General features: G+C 35.5%; 1 protein-coding gene across 1 annotated transcript in view; it reads left to right on the top strand.

Moving 5' to 3' along the window:
• The window catches only part of celsr3 (cadherin, EGF LAG seven-pass G-type receptor 3), a 71,972-nt gene that overhangs the window by 19,125 nt on the left and 28,869 nt on the right, over positions 1 to 23,978 (top strand). Inside the window, 9 exon segments of the mRNA XM_051116877.1 lie at positions 8,765 to 9,102; positions 10,729 to 11,017; positions 19,179 to 19,401; positions 21,192 to 21,307; positions 21,467 to 21,555; positions 21,670 to 21,827; positions 21,903 to 22,066; positions 23,067 to 23,192; positions 23,362 to 23,531. Coding sequence (XP_050972834.1) covers positions 8,765 to 9,102; positions 10,729 to 11,017; positions 19,179 to 19,401; positions 21,192 to 21,307; positions 21,467 to 21,555; positions 21,670 to 21,827; positions 21,903 to 22,066; positions 23,067 to 23,192; positions 23,362 to 23,531 — 1,673 coding nt within the window.

Below are 23,978 nucleotides of genomic sequence, written 5' to 3'. Positions count from 1 at the left end.
GCAAGGCAGATTTGTTTATTTATGTAATTAGTTTATAGTTTAGCTATTCTCTAATGATGTAATGTACAAAAATGCACATTTGAGGTTTAACCAAAACAGTATTGGTCTCAGGGAAATTGCATGAATGCCAAAATGAAAGTGTGTGTACATTGGTAAATGTAGTTTAATAGAGGATTACGGACAGCCCTCTTATCTTGCATGCTTCCTCTCTCTCCCTCTCTCTCTCTCTGTTCTACTTTACTTTGAGTGTAATAGGACGTCCTTAGGGGAAGCCTGGCTTTGGAAACAAACGGAGCACAGTAATCAGCTGTCAAACCAGTGCCCAAGATTTTGTGTGTGTGTTTGGATGGTTTAATATTCGTTCATGCAGGCATCTACAATGTTTATGCCTACATCAGGGCTTGTTTGGGCATATATTAAGTTGTGTTTGTGTGCGTGTGTGTAAGTGTCTGTAGTTGAGTAGCTCTTGGCTGATGGGGGTAGAAATGTATTTCCAGGTGACTAATTTCAGCTATGAAGGGCAAACACATTGAAGCATTTCACTGTTTTTTTTGTGTGCAAAAACACACGAATGGAGGCCCTTGAGACCTTGGGTCTGTTTTGGTCATGCTAGATTTGTAATTTCAGTTTAGAAGCGTGTCAAATGTGTGAGCTGCTGTTGTGAGAATTTGTGAGCATGTGCATATATCAGGTAGTGAAACCTGAAAACCCTATACTGTAGGGACCTTTGAGATCTGTTTGTTTATTTCTTGTTTTTGTGAGCTGGTAGAAGCTATTTGCATGTTTTTCTGCGACCCCTGCTAGAATTGCACAAGACACAGACATACTGTTTTTTTCCAACGATCCCCCTATGAAAAACAAGCCTAAAATAAAGTTCACTTTAGAGTGGGTAAGTGAGCTGGATTATAAAAGATTAAAAGGGTCTGAGAGAGGAATAGAGAGAGATACAATGAAGACAGGAGAAAGGATGGGTTTGGGGAATGTGTAGAGGAAGAAAAAGAAGAAAACAGATTGAGAACGAGCAGATAACAAAACACTCAAGTGGAAAAGAGAAATGGAGGGTGGTGAATGACAGACGAGTGATTGAACAGGAGAAAGAGAAAGAGGAAAAACTCACTGAGTTCAGGTCTTGGCTTTGAATGGCTGAAAGGAAAATTATTTCAGATGAAAGAAATGGAAAATTGCCCTCTTTGAAACCTACCGTACAGCTTTTAATATGCTTTTAAGTTAAAGGCTGTATGTGTGTTTATGTATATGCAGTGGTTCTATTTGTATTTGTGCCTGCACTTATAAATCATCTTCATAACTGGCATTTTGATCTTGTTTTCAAGTAAAATATTGAAACATCTTACTAAACAAGATAATTGCACCTAAAATCTAAATGTAAAAGAAAATAATATATTAGGAAATTGTGCTTTCATTTGTTTTCATTTTACTTATTTATTTATTATTTTAAACAGACACTACCAGTCAAAAGTTTTTGAATTTTAATGTTTTTTAAAGAAGTCTCTTCTGCTCAGCAAGTCTGCATTTATCTGATCCAAAGAACAGCAAAACATTACAATTTTGAAATATTTTTACTATTTAAAATAACTGTTTTCTATTTGAATATATTTTAAAATGTAATTTATTTTTGTGATATCAAAGCTGAAATTTTAGCATCATTACTCAAGTCACATGATCCTAAAGAAAACATTCTAATATTCTGATTTGCTGCTCAAAAACACATTTATTATTATGGTGAAAACTGCTGAGTTGAATTTGTTTGGGTTTCTTTGTTGATGAATGAAAAGTTCATAAGAACAGCATTAATCTGAAATACTAATATTTTGTAACATTCTAAATGTCTTTACCATCACTTTTGATACATTTAAAGCATCTTTGCTAAATAAAAGTATCAACTGCTATAATTTCTTTACCCCCAAAACCATATATATATATATATATATATATATATATATATATATATATATATATATATATATATATATAAACTGACTCCAAGCTTTTGAATGGTATAGTGTATAATGTTACAAAAGATTTTTATTTTTTTATAATAAATAAATTAAATTTATAATACTAATAATAATATTTCTTGAACAGCAAATCTGCATATTAGAATGATTTCTGAAGGATCATGTGACACTAAAAACTGGAGTAATGATGCTGAAAATTTAGTTTTGATCACAGGAATAAATTACATTATAAAATATATTTAAATAGAAAACAGTTATTTAAAATAGTAAAAATATTTCAAAATTGTACTGTTTTTGCTGTACTTTGGATCAAATAAATGCAGGCTTGGTGAGCAGAAAAGACTTATTTAAAAACATTAAAAATCTTGACTGTTAGTATACATTTCATAAATTTTGATGAGGATATAAAATAAATTGAATTCAGAACGTGTTTGCTAAAAACTAGTCTTGTCTAATAAATCTAGTTTTAAGGATATTTGTAGTAAAATATAAAAACTGTAATATCATGAAATATGATCTGAGTTTAAAATAATTGTTTTGTTGTTTAATTTCCAAATGTATTCCTGTGATGCAAATTAGAATTTTTAGCAGCAGTCACATCCTTTAGAAATCATTTTAATATGCTGATTTGGTGCTCAAGAAACATTTATATTATCATTAATATTGGAAACAGTTGCAAACAGAAATCTTTCATAACATTTTAAATATCTTGACTGCCCCCTGATTTTTCATATTCCACTCTTTCCACTGATTGCTGATGTCAGACGTCATAGACACAATTATTAAACAAACACCAAAGCAAACACACACACATATACACACACACAAACTGGTGATTTGACTCTGTGGGTGCCCGAATGTGTTGATTTAATCAGCCTGACTAATAATATTTTCCTGCTGCAAGCAACATTAATCATTTAAATCAATGTTTTGTTTAGTTTTGTTTAGATGTTGAGTAACCATAGTGTGTTGCCCCTGCACTAGTTGTGGCTGTTTGCAATAATTAAGATCATTTACTTGTCATTTTACCATAATTGCTGTTATTTGTTTGGCCTTGGTGATTATTGGAATATGACAGAAAATGATATGCAAGATATTGCTAATTTAATTCTGTTGTGTGTTGCACCATGTGTTTTTTGGTTTAATAGCTTTCTGGTGTGTTACAGAAAAACAGGGACTGTTTTCGGGAGGTCAGTGGGGAGTCACTGCTGTATAATCCCGTAATCAAACCAGCTGCCTCCTCACACCCTTCCCCCGCATCTCCTGTACCTCCCTTTCCCCCTTCACCCTTTCTTTTCATCCGTCTTTTCCTCATCTCAGTCTTTACCCCAAACACACTTTCCCGGATCTCTTGTCTGCTTGATATTGCCTTCATCTTTCTGGCATCTATGTAAACACTGCTGCTTCCCTGCCTCCACCCTTCCTCCTCTAACCCCTTCGCTCTTTCCATTACACTCTCCCTCTCTCCCTCTCTCTCTCTCAAACACACAGGGTGGCATTTCATCAAAGGAGGATATAATCTCCTTAGACACTGAGACATCTAGTGACATTAAAAACTTCAAGCCGTGGCTGTCGTCCTCTTGTAGACGCTCACACGTTGTGCTTGACTTTATTTCTCCAGCTATTATAGCACAACTTGAGTCAAACACTTCAGTGCTGTGGTAAACTGTGCAAATATTTTGAGCTAAACTGTAATTGTACATGCAAACAGTGTTTGGTGTGGTGAGCCAAGCAGGATCATAGGTTCTTTAAAGAGACAGTTCACCCAAAAAGCTAATTCTGTCATATTTACTCCAGACTTAGTGTGATAAACAGACTGAAATTTACTTAAAAAAAATACTGAGTATTTTTCGTCCATTGAGCTGTTAACCATTAGCCAGCTGAACTTGACAGCCGCATCACACCGATTTTTGAATTAAAGGATTCCTGATCATTTACTGACCCCCATGTCATCCAGGATGTTCATGTCTTTCTTTCTTCAGTCAAAAACAAATTAAGGTTTTTGAGGAAAACATTCCAGGATTTTTGTCCATGGATCAATGGGTTGAAGGTCCAAATTGCAGTTTCAGTGCAGCTTCAAGGGGCTCTACATGATCCCAGTCAAGGAATAAGGGTCTAATCCAGTGAAACAATTGGTCATTTTCAGTTTTTTGTAAGGGGGGTTTGACTTTCTTTGCACGTTGCCTTGTAAACACTGAGTTGGTACTTCCGCCTCTGCCGCACTTGACCTTTCCAATGTGACTACGTAATGCGTGAAGTAGTGAACACAAAACTAGTGCAAGACGAGCATTTGTGGTTAAAAATTATATAAATGTTTGTTTTCTTTTTAAAAACATGTGTGATCATTGCGCTATATAAGAACCTAATTCCTCAGCTCGGATCGTGTAGAGCCCTTTGAAGCTGCATTGAAACTGCAGTTTGGACCTTCAACCTGCTGATCCCCATTGAAGTCCACTATATGGAGAAAAATCCTTAAACTCTTAATTTCTTTTCGACTGAACAAAGACATGAATATCTTGGATGACATGGGGGTGAGTAACTAATCAGGAAATTTTAATTCTGGAGTCAACTAATCACTTAATTATTTAGACCAGTTTTGTGACCCAGATCAACTGATTGATTGAATAGATCTTATTTAAAAAAAGGTTAATTCATAAATTGGACAGTACTACTTAATCTCCTATAAAGAAAACGTCATGAAATTTGACCCTGGACCACAAAACAAGTCATAACTAAGGGTCAGTTTTTTGAAATTGTGATTTATACATCATCTGAAATAATAATGACAGCATTTGGCTGAGATACAACTATTTGAAAATCTGGAATCTGAGGGTGCAAAAAAATATAAATATTGAGAAAATCGCCTTTAAAGTTGTCCAAATGAAGTTCTTAGCAATGCGTATTACTAATCAAAAAAATCAGTTTTGATATATTTATGGTAGGAAATGTACAAAATGTCTTTATAGAACATGATCTTTAATTAATATCCTAATGATTTTTGGCATAATAGAAGAATCAATAATTTTGACCCTTACATTGTATTGTTGGCTATTGCTACAAATATACCCATGCAACTTACGACCGGTTTGGTGGTCCAGGGTCACAAATATGGTTAAAAGTTCTAAAATATACAAGCACTAATATACCGTCCCACAGTACCTGAAACACTGTCGCCATAAATTTTACAGTGAATGTTGAAAAATAGCAGGTGTGGTTGAGTCTAAAGAGCATCTTATTTCTGTGTGTGTGTGTGTGTGTGTGTGTGTGTGTGTGAGAGAGATAGAAGTGGGGGGTGGATGGTATATTTTATAGGAAATGCTTATCAGCATGAAAGGTATGACTTTTAAGGCGATGACATTATGATCTAACGTCGCTCTTTCTCCCCTCCCCCATTCATTTTATCTTGTGTGCTTTATTCTTTCCCATCCCTGACTCCTCCTTACCAGCCTCCAGCAGCCTCACCCCTCACCCCATCTCTCTCTCCTGCTCACTGTCTGCTGAATCATTTCCTCTTCTCTGTGTAATTTTCTTTCACTCAATTTAAATCGACTTTAGAGTGACTTGCTGCCAAGACTATATTCATGCACTTCATAGCCAAACCATTTTTAATGTATGCAGGAGAAAATAATTTAGAAAATGGAAAGGCAACTGTGAAAATGTCATCAATGTTGTATAAACAGCATGGATATACTGAATAACATGATTCAGAATTGCTTGGACTGGCATTAGTGGTACTGGAGTATCAAAGATCTTCAAACAGAAACAGCACTCCCACATGCTTCAGTAGTCACTTTAATAATGATAGTGCAATGGTGCGTATTTATGAACTCACAGCCCAAAATGTGGTAAATGGACAAAAATCCACAGCCAATGGCTGTAATATATAAACCCAAACAAACATTAATGTATACAGCTGGATGTAAGTAAATATTTTCTCCTTTCAAATGAAATGCAAGACCAGTATAGGATCATTCAGATTTTATGGCAATGACATGTTTATTTCAATGTAATTTATGAATCATAATAGTATTTGCCTTAAATGTATGCATATTTAAATGTAAAAAATTGTGTTACAATAGTAAATAACAGTATTGAAGGGATAGTCCACCTAAAAATGAAAATTCTGTCGTCATTTACTTGTTTACATGTTGTCCCAAACTTATATCTATTTCTTTCTTCCGCCGAAAAAAAAAAAAGATATTTTGAAGAACCTTGGTAGCCAAACAATTTTATTTCTTGTCCCATTGTATTTTTTTTTGTCCATACAGTGGAAATCAGAACCAAAATAGTTTGGTTATCAACATTTTACTGGATTTTGCCTGAGAAATTTCATAATGCACGGGTAAATGTGAACATATCTTTACACTGAGAAATGTCTTATGAAAATCACCATTTAGAAATACAAAAGAAAAGAAAGAAATGCTCACAAAGCAAGAGGGTAGTAGGTAGTGTGTTTGTTCACAATATCATGAAAATAACATTTTACTACTAAAAATTTGAAAAAAAAAAAAAAAAATTGTATACAAAACAAAATGTCTTCTTTTTTCTTTTGATTTTGGAGTGAAATGTAGCCTAAAATATGAGTCATTTTATTTCACGCTAACAATATATATTAGAATATAGTTGTCATTGCAGTAACACTTTATTTTGATAGTCCACTTTAGACATTCTACTAACAGTAAGTATCTTTGCAAATGCATGTCAACTAGTCATTAGAGTATTAGTAGACTGTCTGCTTAATATCTTCTAACACACTTCTAAACTTTGCATGTACAAGTCAACTTATTCTACTAACCCTAGACCTAACCTAACAGTCTGCTCTGAGAGTTAGAAGACATGTAGTTGCAAATTAATGAGAATTAGTTGACATGTAGTTGCAAAGTAACTTATAGTTAGTAGAATGTCTAAAGTGGACTGTCAAAATAAAGTGTAACCATTATTGCTTTAAATAAGGTCTTTATGATATCAAAATTTTGATACTATAGAAATTTCATAATTGTCACTAGTGTCAATATCACTCATATAATTTAAAAAAAAACTAATACAAGCCTGAATTTAAAAAAAAATCAAGCTCACTGAGGACAAGTAAACAGTCAGCGATTAAATAAAAAATAATTAGTAGCAATAGGACAAAAAATAACTACAGTAGAACAAATAAATAAGAAATGCTACATACATACATAAACTAATCAAAATATAAAACACTGCAGTGTAAAAGTAAATATATGTTTCTACTTAAAGTTACAAAAAGTTAAAGTTACAAGAGTGATTTAGTCAAGAGCAGTGAGAGGTTTTCTGTCTTTTGTTGTTTAATTAACAGGAATGACTTGCAAAGACTGGCTTTTTTACACATACAAGTGTGTGTATTTAACCGTTCGAGGCCTATAAAGCGGCAAAAATAACTCGATACCTTCAAAATCATCTCTGCAATTCTGGTCGAGGTTGCTTTAAATGTTAATGAACTCTGCTCACCCCGCCCCTCTCTTCTCTCTGTGGAGTGACGAGCCTGTTTACTTTAGCCGCATTTAGCCGCTAAACCTGCTAACTAGCACGTTATTAAAAAAGCCGATTGCAAAGATTCATAAAAAAAACCCTTATACTCACTTCTGCTGTAAGTGAAGCTGGATCACGAATGATTTGTGCGAACATAGATGGATATATGTAGATCGGAAGGTGCATTCCCTTCACAAACAAACGTAATCTACTGCATCTTCAGCAGCTTAGATGTCAGGAGTAAATAACGACCACTATGTTCATTATTACATCCAGCAACACAACACCTCAATCGCTCAATCGGAGATATTCTTGTCTAATTTACATCCCTGCTCCAGCATCAAAACAATGGCGATCGGACTGTTACAGCTGATTAAAGGCGGGTATGAGGTAAGACACTCATGTCAATCAACTATCGTGGGAGCAGCCTCTGTCGGTGTGACGCCACGATTTGAAAAAGGGGATATTATTTTTACAAATTAATTAAAAACCACTGCATGGATTTTTATCATTATAGGGTAGATTTGTACATACACTGCCAACACACATTAATGTTCAAACAACGTGTAAAAGTGAACTTTGCATCCGATGACCCTTTTAAATCGCAATGCTTGAAAACTTCAAATAATATGCAAATAATGTGTTTTCATGAACAGAATGACCACATGAGCATGTAACTGAGACAGAGACGATAGTCCTAAATCTCTGCCAGTTGACAAATTTCTACTAGTTAATCATGTCTACCGGTATATCGCCCACCCCTACTACACTCTGTTTAGTCACTGAAACCCTTGAATCTTTTCTTTATTTCTTCCTTTACCCCCTTTGCCTTTCCTACATGCTCTGTTTTCAACTCTCAACTTTTATGTGCGTATTTCCGAAGTTGTGTGTACTATATGTGCGTTTGTGTGTGTATGAGCAAGTACGTGTGCATTTGATGGACACAGATGATTCACTCCGCAGCTTGTTGCTAATTTCACAGTCAGTGAGCTGTAGATGATATCACAGGCCGTACTGACACCAACCCGACTCAGATCACATGTCGAGATGGACTTTTGAAGTAGTACAACTCTCACAGCTACAGCATTAAAGTGATTGAGATTGCTATAGAGTAAAACACAGACTGTGTGACTGTCAGAGTAACTGAAGTGAGCTGCCAGACCTGTTCTTATCACTAAAGTGATTTGTCATACTGCTTTTACACATACTGTGATGCAGGACTAGGCTTGTAGTTTTCAAGTTTATTATTGTTCTCTAACTCACTTTATCTTCCTTTGTCTCTGTCTGTTTCTCAGATGGCATTCACAGCATCAGCGCTCAGTGTGTGTTGCGGGTTCTCATCATTACGGAGGAGATGCTCAGCAGCAGCATCACTGTGCGACTCCAGAACATGTCCCAGGAGCACTTCCTGTCCCCGCTGCTCACCCACTTCCTGGAAGGGGTGTCAGCAGTGCTTTCAGTCTCTCCTGATGATGTGTTTGTGTTCAACGTGCAGCCGGATGCAGATGCAGGAAAGGTGCTCAACGTTAGTTTCTCCGCTGCATTGCCGGGAGGACAGTTTTTCCCATCGGAGGCTCTGGAGGAGCAGCTGTACCTCAACAGACCTAGACTCAACGCCCTCGCACATATGGAGGTAAAACACATAAACACACAATCAGCTGCCTCATAAAGATCATTAGATACAGTTGGGATGCACAGAAATGTCGGTGTTCAGCGTGCTGGTAAAATAACACTACCCTCTAGTGAAGCTATGCTTTGCTCATGTGCTCTGATAATAATAGTTTTCTAGGACTATACATTATTTGATAAATAAAAAAAAATCTGTTAAATCTGATTCTGTTGCATAGAACTGAATAAAAATGCATATTGATATTTAATACTAATATATTTTCTGTTCAATTTTATTGTTTTACTTTGAATAAAAGTGTAGTTATTTAATTGACTTGTATTCTTTAATTCAGTATCATTATTTTTTTTTTAATTAAATTAAATTCTTACAAAATAATTGTATATTATTTAATAAAATAATAAACAATTATTAAAAAGCATTTTCGGTTTTCAGCCAAGTGCATCCAGAATTTCAGTTTTTTTCTAGAATTTTAATTTCGGTACATCCTTAAGATACAGTAAGAAAATATGAAATCTGTAATTTATTCTTGTGATGTCAAAGCTGAATTTTCAGCAGTCATTATTCCAGTCTTCAGTGTCACATGATCCTTCAGAAATCATTCTAATATGCTGATTCGCTGCTAACATTTCTTCTTATTATTAATGTTAAAAACAGTTATGCAGCTTAATATTTTTGGGAAACCATAATATTTTTTCTTTCAGGATTATTTGATTTTATATTATGTAATAAAATAATAAATAATTATTAAAAAAAGCATTTTTAGTTTTTGTTTTTTTGGTCAAGTGCATCCAGAATTTTTGGTTTTGGCTGAAAACAGATACAGTAAGAAAATATTGATTGATTTTATATTTTGTTAAATAAAACAATGGTATTTATACATGTGTTTTAAGCACTATGAGAGCCATTAAAATAAAACAAAATAAATCAATTATCATTTAATTATTAAATTAACTAAAAATTTGTTCGAAAATTTAAAATACAGTAAAAACAGTAATATTGTAAAATATTATTACAGTTTGTCTTCTGTTTTAATATATATTTAAAAATTACATTTACTGTTGAAATGTCAAAGCTGAATTTTCAGCAGTCCATATTCCAGTCTTCAGTGTCACATGATCCTTCAGAAATCATTTTAATATACTGATTTCTTATAATTATCAATGTTGAAACAGTTGTGCAGCTTAATATTTTTGTGGAAACCATGATATGTTTTCTTTCAGGATTATTTAATTAATAGAAAGTTGAAAAGAAATCTTTTGTAGCATTATAAATGTCTTTACTTTTGCTGAATAAAACTTTTTGATAAAAAAAGAAGTTTTGATTAAAAAAAAAAAAACACAACAAAAATTTGCTGACCCAAAATAATCAGAATAAGCTTCTCAAATTGAGAAATAAAAAAATTTATATAAAGCTGTTTATTCAATTCACATTTAAAATATAATTAAAATAAATTCTTAAAACATTTAAATTCAGCATTTAACATTTGTATTGCATTTGTGAATTGAAAAACACAGCTTGGTTAAAATTTTAAATGTAACATTTTAAATCCATTTTTTTTTGTGGCAACACCACAAACAAACATACAGACACACCCATACGACGCTGACTCTGTATTTTGTATTCCGGCAGGTTCTCCCGTTTGATGATAACGTGTGTTTACGTGAGCCATGTCAGAACTACATGAAGTGCATCAGCGTTCTCCGCTTCAACAGCTCCGCTCCCTTTATCGCCTCCCCATCCACACTGTTCCGGCCCATCCATCCCATCACGGGGCTACGCTGCCGCTGCCCTGCCGGATTTACAGGAGATTACTGCGAGATTGAAATAAACCTGTGTTACTCAAACCCCTGCATGAACGGAGGAGTGTGCGCTCGCAGAGAGGGAGGCTACACCTGCATCTGCCGGGAGGATTATACAGGTGAGAATGTGATTGTGTGTTTCGGGAAGACGAATGCGTTATTGTGTCTTTCTAGATGATGGGAAGTCTTGCAAAGACTTGCAAAAGAACGTCTTGTGCACTTTGCAGCTTACTCTGGCCAAGAATCGCCCACTTATGGCTGGTTCACCCTGCCAAAACAGACGGCAACATTTCAAATGTGTACTAAAGTTGGCTGTTGGATGTACAGTAGAATGATGAAAGTAAAAACTGTCATGTACATGCTGCCCAACAGACAGCAACAGACAGGTTGACATGCTGATCCAACAAACCCAACAACCCTTGGCATTTGATGCTTCTTGTGTGGTTAGACAGGAAAGCACAGAAGATCATTTAAAGATTTGATGCTAGGAGTTAGACTGGTTATAGATACAGATTCCTAATCCAATATTATTCTAATTCATGAACTGTCTATACCATTACAAATTTGGTTTGATTCATTTCTGATTCATTTTTGAAGGTTTTTTTTGAAGGTTGAAATTATTTAGGGATCCTTCTTGTTTGGTACAATACCAAAATGTGATATGTAATAATTTTTGTCAAACTATTAGTCTAGTCTGTTTTCAGTTCATAAATGGAATATTGTATTGTGTCTCCTATCCAATTAATCGCAGTAAGCTTTGTGTTCTGTTACTTTTGATATGAAACTAAGTCTTAGATTTCAAATTCTGTCCACTTCATTACAATATTCAATGTATCAAATATATTAAATATATTTAAATATAACAGTTTTTTTTTTTTAAATAGTAAAAATATTTCTCAATATTACTGCTTTTGCTGTATTTTGGATCAAATAAATGCAGGCTTGGTAAGCAGAGGAGACTTCTTTAAAAAGACATTAAAATCTTACTGTTCAAAAACTTTTGACTGGTAGTGTATATCCAAAATAATCAATATTAAACTGAATCGAAACCAAATTGCAAGCTTGTAAAGCATAGTTAAATCAAATCGTGAAATTTGTGCCAAAACCCAGTCCTAATAATTTGTAAAAAATTATTAAAAATTGAGTGACACATGGGCTGCTCTTAAAACAAGAGTCAAAATTTGGATGGTTGTTTCCATGATTTAACTGTCATATGATTTTTTTTTAGGCAATTGGACAACGTAAAGCATCTGACAAAACAAAGAAAAAAAATCAGCAAATGGACAAAGAAAAGCAAATGGCAATAAATGTGTATTTTATCAGCCTAAAATGATTTAATAATTATTTATCAACATTTTAAAACATTTATTGCATAAATAATAATACATTTAAATAATATAAATAAATTATTTATTTATTTATTTTTATGTTTAAATGATTAATTTTACAGCTTATTTCTTAATTTCTAATTTATCACTCCTAGTCCTCCATATATTTGGACTGCAAATATGGGTAAAATAATAGACTTACCTATAAATAGATTAAAAAATGAATAGTCATGGTGTGAGCAATCGATCTTGGGATTTTGAGAATCAGTATTGAGATCTTTCAAGGGAATATCACGATTAATGGGAAAATCAATATTTTAACCCAGCCCTGGCTGTAAACATCTTCAGTGTTTCCAAATCTAGCAACTAGTTCTTCCAAAAACGCACTTTAAAATTATTCAGCAGCCTGCCAATCAAGCAATGCCAGTTTTCTGTGCAATATGCATCAGATGGCCAGTAAGGAGCTGTGAGCGGTCTGTGGGCGCACCATCTGATGCTGAAACTAGCTGAAACTGCCCGCTAACCAGTTTATTTTTTTAGTCTTATGTGTGTGGCCATGGGGGTTAAACAGAACTAAACACTCAGCACTGAAGTCAGTCTGAAGTTAAATGATAAACTCTTAGTAATACAAACGCTGCAGTATGAGAGAAAGTAAAAGAGAGAGCAAAAAAAATCCAACGGAAGGAGGAAAGCAGGGGCAGATGCAGGATCCCCCGAGGGCCGTACCATGTGTGTGGTGGGGGTTGGGTAGAGAGGGTGGTTCAGCCTAAGAGGAGAAGAATAGCTTTGATGAATTAAACATCATTTGAACGAAGGGGAGAGAATACATTACCAAATATTCTGAGGGGATGGAGTGAAAAGGTACAGGGGAGGAGAGCGAAAGAGAGGAGAAGAAAGCGGGAGAAGTGCTCTTAATAGTAAGTCAGGAAGTGAACAGCTGGAGAAAAGAGTGAGAGCAGACACAAATATAAGAGGACAAAAGTATCTAGAGACTGAAGATAGAGACACTAAAGATGGAGAGATATTTACAGAGAGCATTTTAAAGCCTTTCCCTGCTGGATTTTAAGTGATTCGGAGTCAACCGAGAATCAATGGAGATTTGTTTAAGCGTGCGAGTGTGTGTTTTGGAGAGCATGTGTGTAACTAAAAGCTCACCTTTTGTCCTTGTAGAGATAACTGAGTTTGAATGCTCTTAGCGTGCGTGTAGGTGAATTTCTTTGTGTGCCATCACTTGCGTTTGTTGTGGATGTGTAAAGACAGGACTGTTTTTCTCCGTTTATTTTTGGACTTCAAGATGAAAACTTTTACGTCAATAAACACAGAGAGTGTATTTGAGTTTGAACATGTTGTGTTTATGTTGTTTGTGTTTGTGTGTTTCTGGCAGTTCTGGTTGAGGAGTTTAAAGAAATTGCTGAAGGTCTCTGAATGTGTGTCAGTAAGAGCTCTGAGAGCAGGAGCAGTCAGTGTGAAATGTTTTCTCAGAATTGCTTGTGTTCATGTCAGACAGTCCATATGGTTTAACTAGGGCCAGGGGCATACGCTTTGAAATGGGATTATGAGACATGTTGAATAATAATAAAACATTCTAAAATCTGTTTAATTAAATTCAAAGGGCAAATCTTGCAATATTGGAACACTATTATACATTCAGCACCACTACTAACAAGAAACCATGTAATTAACCCTTTGTTACTGCTGCTATGTCCGACAAACCATAGTACTCTCACGCCATACATCATGTTCTCAAACAGTGAAAAATACTGTGAAACTGACAATGTGCCAGCAGACTTGACAGAGCAGGTTTCTTTAGGTATAAAACAAATTTTCAGCTTTCAAATTTTCAAACAATAAATACAGTTTTGTGGCTCTTTACTGTGTCGTGACAGATCACTGTAGCGCCTCAGTTCAAATGGCATGTGAAATTGATCATCTCTTCCTCTTTATTAGTTATAGCGTGAAATAAACATGAATAAACATCAGAAGGTATTGTTTTAACCAAGGAAAGACGCCATAATACACTGTTTTTCAAGTTCAAGTGCATCTACTCTCCTGTCTGGTTTGTTTGTTGGCCTGTCGCTCAAACTCCCTGAAGCGTCAGTTATGCAGAATATACAGGGGTTGGACAGTGAAACTGAAACACCTGGGTTTAGACCACAATTAGTATGCCGTTTGGCCTCCTTTTGCAGCCAATACAGCATTATTTCATCTTGGGAATGACAAATACAAGTCCTGCACAGTAGCCAGAAGGATTTTGAGCCATTCCTTTCGCAGAACAGTGGCTAGGTCGCTATGTGATGTTGGTGTATGAAAACATTTCCTGACTCGCTCCTCCAAAACACCCCAAAGTTCAAAGCTCAATAATATTCAGATCTGGTGACTGTGCAGGCCATGGGAGATGTTTAACTTTACTTTCATGTTCATCAAATCACTCTTGTCACCAGTCTTGCTGTGTGTATTGGTGCATTATCATCCTAATACACGGCACCACCTTCAGGGTACAATGTTTGAGCTATTGGGTGCACAAAGTCAACCTTCACACTCTGCTCTTATTGGTGGAATGTGCGATCAGTAAAGACTGGCCACCAGGCTGCATAAATATAGCCATGAAACCTCCAACACTATATTGGTCAGTGTTTCAGTTTCATTGTCCAACCCCTGTACATACAATTGAAGTCAAAAGTTTACATCCACTTTGCAGAATCTGCAAAATGATAATTATTTTACCAAAATAAGAGGGATCATAAAAAAATACATGTTATTTTTTATTTAGTACTGGCCTGAATAAGACATTTCACATAAAAGACATTTACATATAGTATACATATACTTTTAGAATTTGAAGATCAGGCTAAATTTTACTTATTTTGTTTTCTGGGAAACATGTAAATATCTTCTGTAGCTTCTGAAGGGCAGTACTAAATGAAAAAAATATATATTTAGGCAAAATAAGAAAAATTGTATCTTCAAAATCGTATCGTTCAAAAGTTTTTACCCCCTCGTTCTTAAAGCATGGTTTTTCCTTCTGAAGCATCAGTGAGCATTTGAACCTTCTGTAATAGCTGCATATGAGTCCCTCAGTTGTCCTCAGCGTGAAAAGATGGATCTCAAAATCATACAGTCATTGTTGGAAAGGGTTCAAATACACAAAAATGCTGAAAAAACAAAGAATTTGTGGGGCCCCAAAGTTTTTTTCTTCTGTAGAAGAGCGGGCAGTTTAACTGTTCATGACAAACAAGGGACTCATGAAAAACTATCACTAAATTAAAAAAAAAAAAAACAGCTGTGGATCATTCAGGTAACAAAGTGTAGAATCAAGCATATGTAAACTTTTGAACGAAATCGTTTTTATAAATTCAACGATTATTTTCTCTTGTGGACTATGTAAATGTATTTTTATGTGAAATATCTTATTCAGGTCAGTACTAAATTAAAAAATAACATGCACTTTATATGATCCCTCTTATTGTGGTAAAATAACATTTTGCAGATTCTGCAAGGTGTAGATTCTTCAACTGTACATTTTTGTTTTTCTTAGTTAAAGGCAGATAAAAAGCTTGTCAATAGAGCTATTCAGTTTATAGAGAATGCTGGATGGTGCTACCAGTGTTAATTTTGACTTAAATGCCATTTAGTTTTAGTCATATTTTAGTAATCTGAATCCAGTTTTAGTTGACTAAACATAATAAAACTTTAGTCTACTAAATCTACAGTAGAACTACAATCTAATGGGTTTAGTTAAATTGCAGTGCTGTAATATCTGTCTTTAGTCCAAGCAGACTCTGTTAGATAATTTGATACCTCCTTAGAATCTTGTAGTAAATGAATGTATTTCTTCCTTATGAAGAAAACCCTTCCTGTTTAATAATTTATGATTTTAAAATTCAGCTGATTTGGTATTCAAAGGCCTGTGACCTGCTTATATATTTTTATTCTAGGCACAGCAACTTATTTTATATGTATATTGAATATTCAGTCTGGTGCTGTCGAGAGGAATGTGCTCTAAAATCCTTTTTCCCTTTGCAGGTGATATGTTTGTAAGCTGTGATGAATATGCTAATACATCTCGTTGAATATGCAAATAACTCTAGTCTAAGTAGCCAGTAGGATAAAGGCTGGACTGAGCTTCTCTAAATCCCTAAGTCCATGTGTCTTAAGGGTTTTGTTGTGCGTGTAGCTGGTTTGCAGTGAGCAGTTACTATAGTGTAAACATTAATGGTTTGTTTGCCTGTGGTGTGTCTGTCCATATGTGTGTCCTAAGGCTTTCTGCTGTATGTGTGTGTATTTCTGTGGTGGGTCAGAGTTTGAAGTGCTTGTAAAGGCAGTATTTTCACGCTCCCACTAAAGGGAGACGGAGATGTCTACATGCGTGTCTGTGCCAGAGGTCCGTACACGCATGCACATTAATGTGCTTTATTTAACCGTTGCCAGAGGCTCACCAACACAATGCTGGAACATCACAGTGCCAGAATCTGGCTCACATTTGGCTCAGCATCATAAAGCCTAAGGGCAGGATCTGCTGATGTTTCAAAACCCAAACAACAAGCTGCTTTATGTAGTGTGTGTGTGTGTGTGTGTGTCTGTTATTGGTCCACTGGGACGTTCCTGTCTACAGGTTTTTACAGAGCTTTTACACATTGCTAACAAAATATGTGTGTGCGTAAGCTAGACCCCTGCTGATACTGATGGTACAATTTATAGGAGTTTTATCCAAATGTGTCTTACAGATTGTTTAAAATACAGCCATTAATGTTCAGCTCTTCAGATTCTACATAAAGCTGTGTGAAATGATTTTTGGATCAAGTAAAAATAGATCTTGAAAAAAATGGTTATGAGATTTCGTCCCATTCACTCCCTATTCCCAGCACGCACTAGGACATGAATAATCATTAGGTTTGCATTTTGGAATTTTCACCAGTTTTATTTGCATTTTTGTTGCTGGTTTTGTTGTCACATTTAGTAGCTTGTATTTCTCAACCTGCAAAATCGTTTGTGAGCTTACATTGTGAGAAAGAGGCTTAAGCAAACTAAATGATTTAGGTGGGACATATCATTAAAATTCGACTATTTCCATATTTAAGTGCTATAAATTGGTCCCTGGTGCATCTGCCAACTCATAAAATGTGAAAAAGGACAATCCAGTAACTTTGTTTTGGTAAGCTTTTTCTGCAAGCATGTGAAAAAATGAGATGCTCAGATTTCACTCCCCCATGACATAGGAAAGGGGCCTTATTATAATATTACTGCTACTTAAAGGAGAACTCCACTTCCAGAGCAACAATTTACAAATAATTTACTCACCCCCTTCTCATCCAAGATGTTCATGTCTTTCTTTCTTCAGTTGTAAATAAATCGTTTTTTGAGGAAAACATTTCTGCATTTTTTCTCCATATAATGGACTGCTATGGTGCCCCGATTTTGAACTTCCAAAATGCAGTTTAAATCCGGCTTCAAACGATCCCAAATTCGTTTGTAAATGATCCTGGCCGAGAAAGAAGGGTCTTATCTAGCATAACGATCAGTTATTTTAATAAAAATAATACAATTTATATACTTTTTAATGCCAAACGCTCATCTTGTCTTACTCTGCCTGGACTGTTTTTGTTCCGGTTCATGACAGTTAGGGTATGTCGAAAAACTCCCATCTCATGTTCTCCCTCAACTTCGAAATTTTCCTATATCGCTGTTTTACGTTTTTTGTTAAGAGTGTTTGATCTTCTTTACATGTTCACTTTGCAAAGACTGGGTCGCTACTTCTGCAGCGATGTAGGATGATTTTGAAATGAATTTTGAAGTTGAGGGAGAAAATATGATTGGAGTTTTTCGACATACCCTAACTGTCTTTAACTATAATACACAGAGTTCAGGGAGAGAAAGACAAGACGAGCGTTTAAGATTGAAAAGTATTTAAATTATATTATTTTAATGAAAATAACCGATCATTTCGCTAGATAAGACCCTTCTTCCTCGGCTGGTATCATTTACAATCACATCTGGGATCGTTTGAAGCCACATTTAAACTGAATTTTGAAAGTTCAAAATCAGGGCACCATATCAGTCCATTATATGGAGAAAAATGCAGAAATGTTTTCCTCAAAAAACATAATTTCTTTACAACTGAAGAAAGAAAGACATGAACATCTTGGATGACAAGGGGGTGAGTACATTATATGTGAATCTTTGTTTTGGAAGTGGACTTATCTTTTAATCTGCACTTTTCCACCCACGGCGCCACCATACTGTTTTTGCAAGCGAAAGTTCACGCAAAGCATGCTTACTGTTCTGCCGTTGGCTGCACAGATGAGCATAGAACACTATTTAGAGTCCCAGACTCAGAGGAGACAAGAGAGTATTTATTTATTTACTGTATATTATGCTGCTGCCGCACAGATCTAATATAAACATGCAATTTCTTTCCCAGCTGTTTCCCTTCACAGACGTAACTGACTGTTTTTGTAACTCATGTGTTACTAACTTAATTGTGTGTGTGTTTGGCTGTTTAAGTGCAAAAAGACATGAAAGAGAACTTAGTTTAGTTCTCACATGCCGTGTGACAGCCGCTTTCTGTGTGGGTGCTTCAGATGTGCGCTCACTAAACCATATATCAGAACTTAAACTAATATGGCTTTAAAATGCATTATTTCAGCACGATAGACATGATAACCAAAACCAAACCGATGGTTTTTGGCAGAAAATCTGGGGTATGAGCTGTGAAGGCACAGTCCTATTCTGAAAAAGGGGATACATATTTGTCTAACTAAATAAAAAAATAATTTAAAAACATTACTCTTGTTAAATCCTACAAGTGAATCTAGTAATCAAGTTTTAATGTACAGTATGAAAAATGTGAAAAATTTGTTTTGAGATTTGTTTTTAAAATCTTATATATGTATAATATGTATATCAATGTGTGTATTTTTGTATTTTAAATGTCCCTTTTCTCCGTCTGTCTCAGGCGAGCGTTGTGAGTTCGACCGGCGTGGTGGCCGGTGTGTGGCAGGCGTTTGTCGTAATGGCGGTACATGTCGTGAACTCTCTGGAGGGGGATTCAGGTGTGAGTGTCCTGCAGGAGGTTATGAGAAGCCATATTGCTCTGTCACTACCAGATCCTTCCCGCCAAAATCATTCATGATGTTCCGAGGGCTCCGTCAACGATTCCACCTCTCCATCTCACTGTCGTAAGTGCACACAAGGACACATCTGTTATCTGTCATGTCAAGTCCAAAATTGTGACAGAAACGACCAAGATTTTCTTGCAGTGCGATTTAGGATTTTAAGAGTTTTTTTTTTTTTCTCTGAAAATGGTAATAATATAAAACAGTACCCGCTCTTACCTAGACTTCTAAATATTGAATAATATGTAAATATCATAAATCTTTTTTTCTCCACAGTGTTCTGTTTCTTATATTCTCTCCTCTCTCTCTCATGCTCTCTCTTAAGAAAAGCTCCTTAGCACTCTCTTTCTCTTCTTTCATCTTGTGTTTTTTCCCACTTCCCCTTGTGAGTGCTATTTTCTGGTCATGTGTTTGATGCGATTGGTCAGGGTTTGGTTGCTGTGGCACAGAGGTAATATAATGGTTGTTTGTTGCAATCTCTAGGGTGACTAAAACAGAGCTATTTTATTTATTAACATGGCCAAATATCAACACATCCACAAAGGGCGCAACCTTCTCTCATCTCCCTAGACACACCAGAATATTAAATCCTTTTCTTTCTCTCGGTTAAAGTCTTGCCTCTCTGCACGGAAAGATAACCATTGTGCTACAGTGTGCATTTTACAGACTGACCATGTCCTATAAAAAAACTCTTTTAAATCTAAAAGTCTTTGCTTAGTAGAGCGTAAACAAGGGCCATCCCTCTCACAGCTCAGGCCTTTTGTCAGCTTTTTGTCTGGACCAAAATAAAAGATGTTTAAAGTGAATCTTTTTGGTCTCCAGAAAGGACATGGCAGCTGTAAATTTTTGTCGCAAAAAGAGAAATTATTAACATCTTGCATTAATCCTTAGAGGGTGCTTCACTGTTGAAATATGTCGAGAGTTCATAATTTTGGGTTAGTTCATCCAAAAATGAAAATTCAGTCATTAATTACTCACCCTCATGTTGTTCCAAACCCGTAAGACCTTTGTCTTCAGAACACAAATTAAGATATTTTTGATGAAATCCAAGAGCTCTCTGACCCTCCATAAACAGCAATGTAACTACCACGTTCAAGGCCCAGAAAGGTACCAAGAACATTGACAAAATAGTCCATGTGACATCAGTGGTTCAACCATAATTTTGTGAAGCTACGAGAATACTTTTTGTGTTCAATATTCTTGATACCTTTCTGGGCCTTGAACGTGTCAGTTGTGTTGCTGTCTATGGAGGGTCAAAGAGCTCTTGAATTTCATTCCCTAATGGTTAGGGAGTCAGGCTTGCAACCGAAAGGTTGCGGGTTCGAGTCCCAGGTTTGGCAGGGATTGAAGGTGGGGGGAGTGAATAACCAGCGCCCTCTCCACCCTCTATACCACGACTGAGGTGAGGCCCTTTGAGCAAGGCACTGATCCCCCAACTGCTCCCCGGGCGCTGCAGCGATAGCAATATGGCTGCCCACTGCTCCGGGTGTGTGTTCACGGTGCGTGTGTGCGTGTTTGTTCACTACTCACTACTGTGTGTGTGCACTTGCATGGGTTAAATGCAGAGCACAAATTTCAAGTATGGGTCACCATACTTGGCCACACGTCACATCCTTTCCTTTCCTAATGAAATGATACAATACAATACAATACTTTTTGACTTTGAAAGTTCTAATGGATATTGTTTGTTGAACCACTGCCATCAAAAGATCCCATCTTGACTGGAAGTCATGTGGAATTACTTTAGAGATCATTTTATGCTGAGTGTACTCTTCTCATTTAGCTGACATTACTTTATAAAACACTAAATGGACCTGTAATGAGATCTGATGAGCATTTAATGTGTTTTGTAGGTTTGCCACATTGGAAAGTAATGGTTTGCTCTTCTACAATGGTCGGTTTAATGAGAAGCACGACTTCCTTGCTTTGGAGATACTGGATGGACAAATGGTTCTAAAATACTCCACAGGTAAAAACAAAAGGGAATTTTTGTGTTCAGAAAGTTGAACTAAATCCTGGAGCCATCTATGGTTTTAAAATGGGTAATTCAAGTAATTCTATTTATGTTGTTGTGTACGTTTTGTTCTCTGTAATATAAACTTCTGATCTCTGTATGACCTTTGCACAGGGGAGTCGTCTACTCAGGTGAGTCCATACCTGCCTGGCGGAGTGAGTGATGGCAACTGGCATACCGTTCACATCCATTACTACAACAAGGTGAGAAAGTCCTTTAAAGAAGTAGTTTGCATTCTAGTTTGGTCATTTTTGTGTATTCAGAATGTAGTCGTGTGCTTTGTGTACTTATGATGACTCATTTGTGCTTGTATCTAGCCAAAGCGCAGTGTAAGCGGAGACGTTCAGGGTCCGTCCGATGAGAAGGTTGCTGTCTTGAGTGTAGATGACTGTGACACAGCAGTTTCTCTGAGGTTTGGCGCTCAACTTGGCAACTACAGCTGTGCTGCACAGGGAAGACAGACCAGCAGCAAAAAGTAAGTGTTGGTTTTGCTCAGGAGAACACATTTAGTATCTATCTCATTCTCACATTCTGTATTTTTTCCTCATAGGTCTTTGGATCTGACAGGCCCATTGTTTTTGGGTGGAGTTCCTAACCTGCCTGAGAATTTCCCATTTAGCACAAGAGAATTTATTGGCTGCATGAAAGATCTGCATATTGATAACAGACCAGTGGACATGGCAGGATTCATCGCTAATAACGGCACTTTACCTGGTGTGTATGATTGTTTAGAGTGTGGTTATAATGATGTCCTTTATTTGTGATTGACTCTCATGATGTCAACTTACACTATCATTCAGAAGTTTGAGGTTAGTTTGAAAGAAATTATTAAAAAAATCATTAAAAAGTGAAGTGACAGTGAAGTATTTTACATTAAAAATCTAAATTAAATAAAAATAAATGTAAAATAATAAATGCTGTTCTCTTAAACCTTCTATTCATAAATTCAAAAAAAAAAAAAAAAAGTCACTGTTTCCTAAAACACATTAAGCTGTACGTTGATTTCAGAATGAATAACAATAAGAAATGTTTCTTGAACATCTCAGCTTATTAGAATTTTGATTTATGAAGTATTATGTGACACTGGACTGGAGTAATGATGCTTAAAATTCAGCTGCTGAATATTATATTTTAAATTGTATTGAAATTAGTGCTGTGCTGATTAATTGCATCCAAAAGAAAAGTTTGTGTTTACAAATGTGCGTATGTTTATATGTATGCGTATGCATATGTTTATATGTATATATAAATATACAAACGTACATGTATATACTTAATAAATATTTACACATATATACATATTCATATGTATATATGTGTAAATATTTATTAAGTATATACATGTACGTTTGTATATTTATATATACATATAAACATGCACAGTACATGCACATGTTATTTATACACAAACTTTTATTTTGGATGCAATTAATTGCGATTAATCGATTTGACAGCACCAATTGAAATATAAAACAATTTATTTAAACAATTTTAAAAATTGTAAAAATACTTCACAATATTACTATCTTTTTTTTATCAAATAGATGGTGAGCACAAATGCTTTTTTGTTTTTTTGTCTTACCGACCTCAAACCTAGGTAGCGTATGCTAATTTTAAAAGCATTTGTGATCATTTTGGGTGTTATTGGCTGCTATTATGATGTTTCTTTGATTGGATGCAGTAGTTGTGAGGTAATATTTTGTGTCTTTATTAGGTTGCAGTGCCAAACTGCCTTTCTGTAAATCAAACCCGTGCCAGAATGGCGGCACATGTAGGGTGAGCTGGGAAACGTACTCCTGTGACTGCCCTGTTGGATTTGGAGGGAAGGACTGCAACCTAGGTGAAACCCACATAGTCATTCAAAACAAGCATAATACATGAAATATTTCGCTGTTGATCTTTAAACGAATATTAAATCAGAACGCCAGTGTGAAACAGGAACTATTAGTAAATGTCAATGATGTGATGACATCGCTGATGATGTTATTGTTGGAATGTTTCTTTCACAGTGATGTCCCATCCCCATCGTTTCCTTGGAAACAGTGCGCTGTGGTGGGATCTAAAGAATGAAGTCACCATCACTACACCCTGGTACATGGGGCTGGTGTTCCGCACCAGATCAAAAGAGGGAGTTCTCCTGCAGGCTCAAGCTGGACAAAACACCAACTTGATTTTTCAGGTATACACACTTATGCACACTGAGAGGACAAAACACAAAAAAAGGTTTAACCCTCTAATATTTATAGTCTGTTTCATCTCATTGTTAATGCTATTTTTTTATTTTAGTGAAATAAAGTGAAATGTTTGGCCACCAAAAACATTTTAAAATTAAAGTTTATATTTACATGTAATTTACATTTGATTTTTTATTTACGTTTTAATTAAATTTGATATCAAGATTTACTATAATAACTGTCATGGCTGGCATTTTTTTTATTAGATAATCTTATTTTTGTTACAATGGGCTACTATTTTTTTTCAGAACTATTTTATTTTCTTTTAAATACAGAATATTTACAGAATAACAGAAATTTTCATTAAAGGCACGTAGGCAAACGATTGAAGCCTCCATGAATTATGAACCAAGTTTTTCCTCCAGTGTAAAAGCTGTACTATTCTAACACTC

The sequence above is a fragment of the Labeo rohita genome, chromosome 8 (assembly GCF_022985175.1).
Source record: "Labeo rohita strain BAU-BD-2019 chromosome 8, IGBB_LRoh.1.0, whole genome shotgun sequence".
NCBI classification, from domain to species: Eukaryota; Metazoa; Chordata; class Actinopteri; order Cypriniformes; family Cyprinidae; genus Labeo; species Labeo rohita.
Note: the sequence above shows the minus strand (reverse complement) of the source record. Positions and strands in the feature narration are given on the sequence as shown.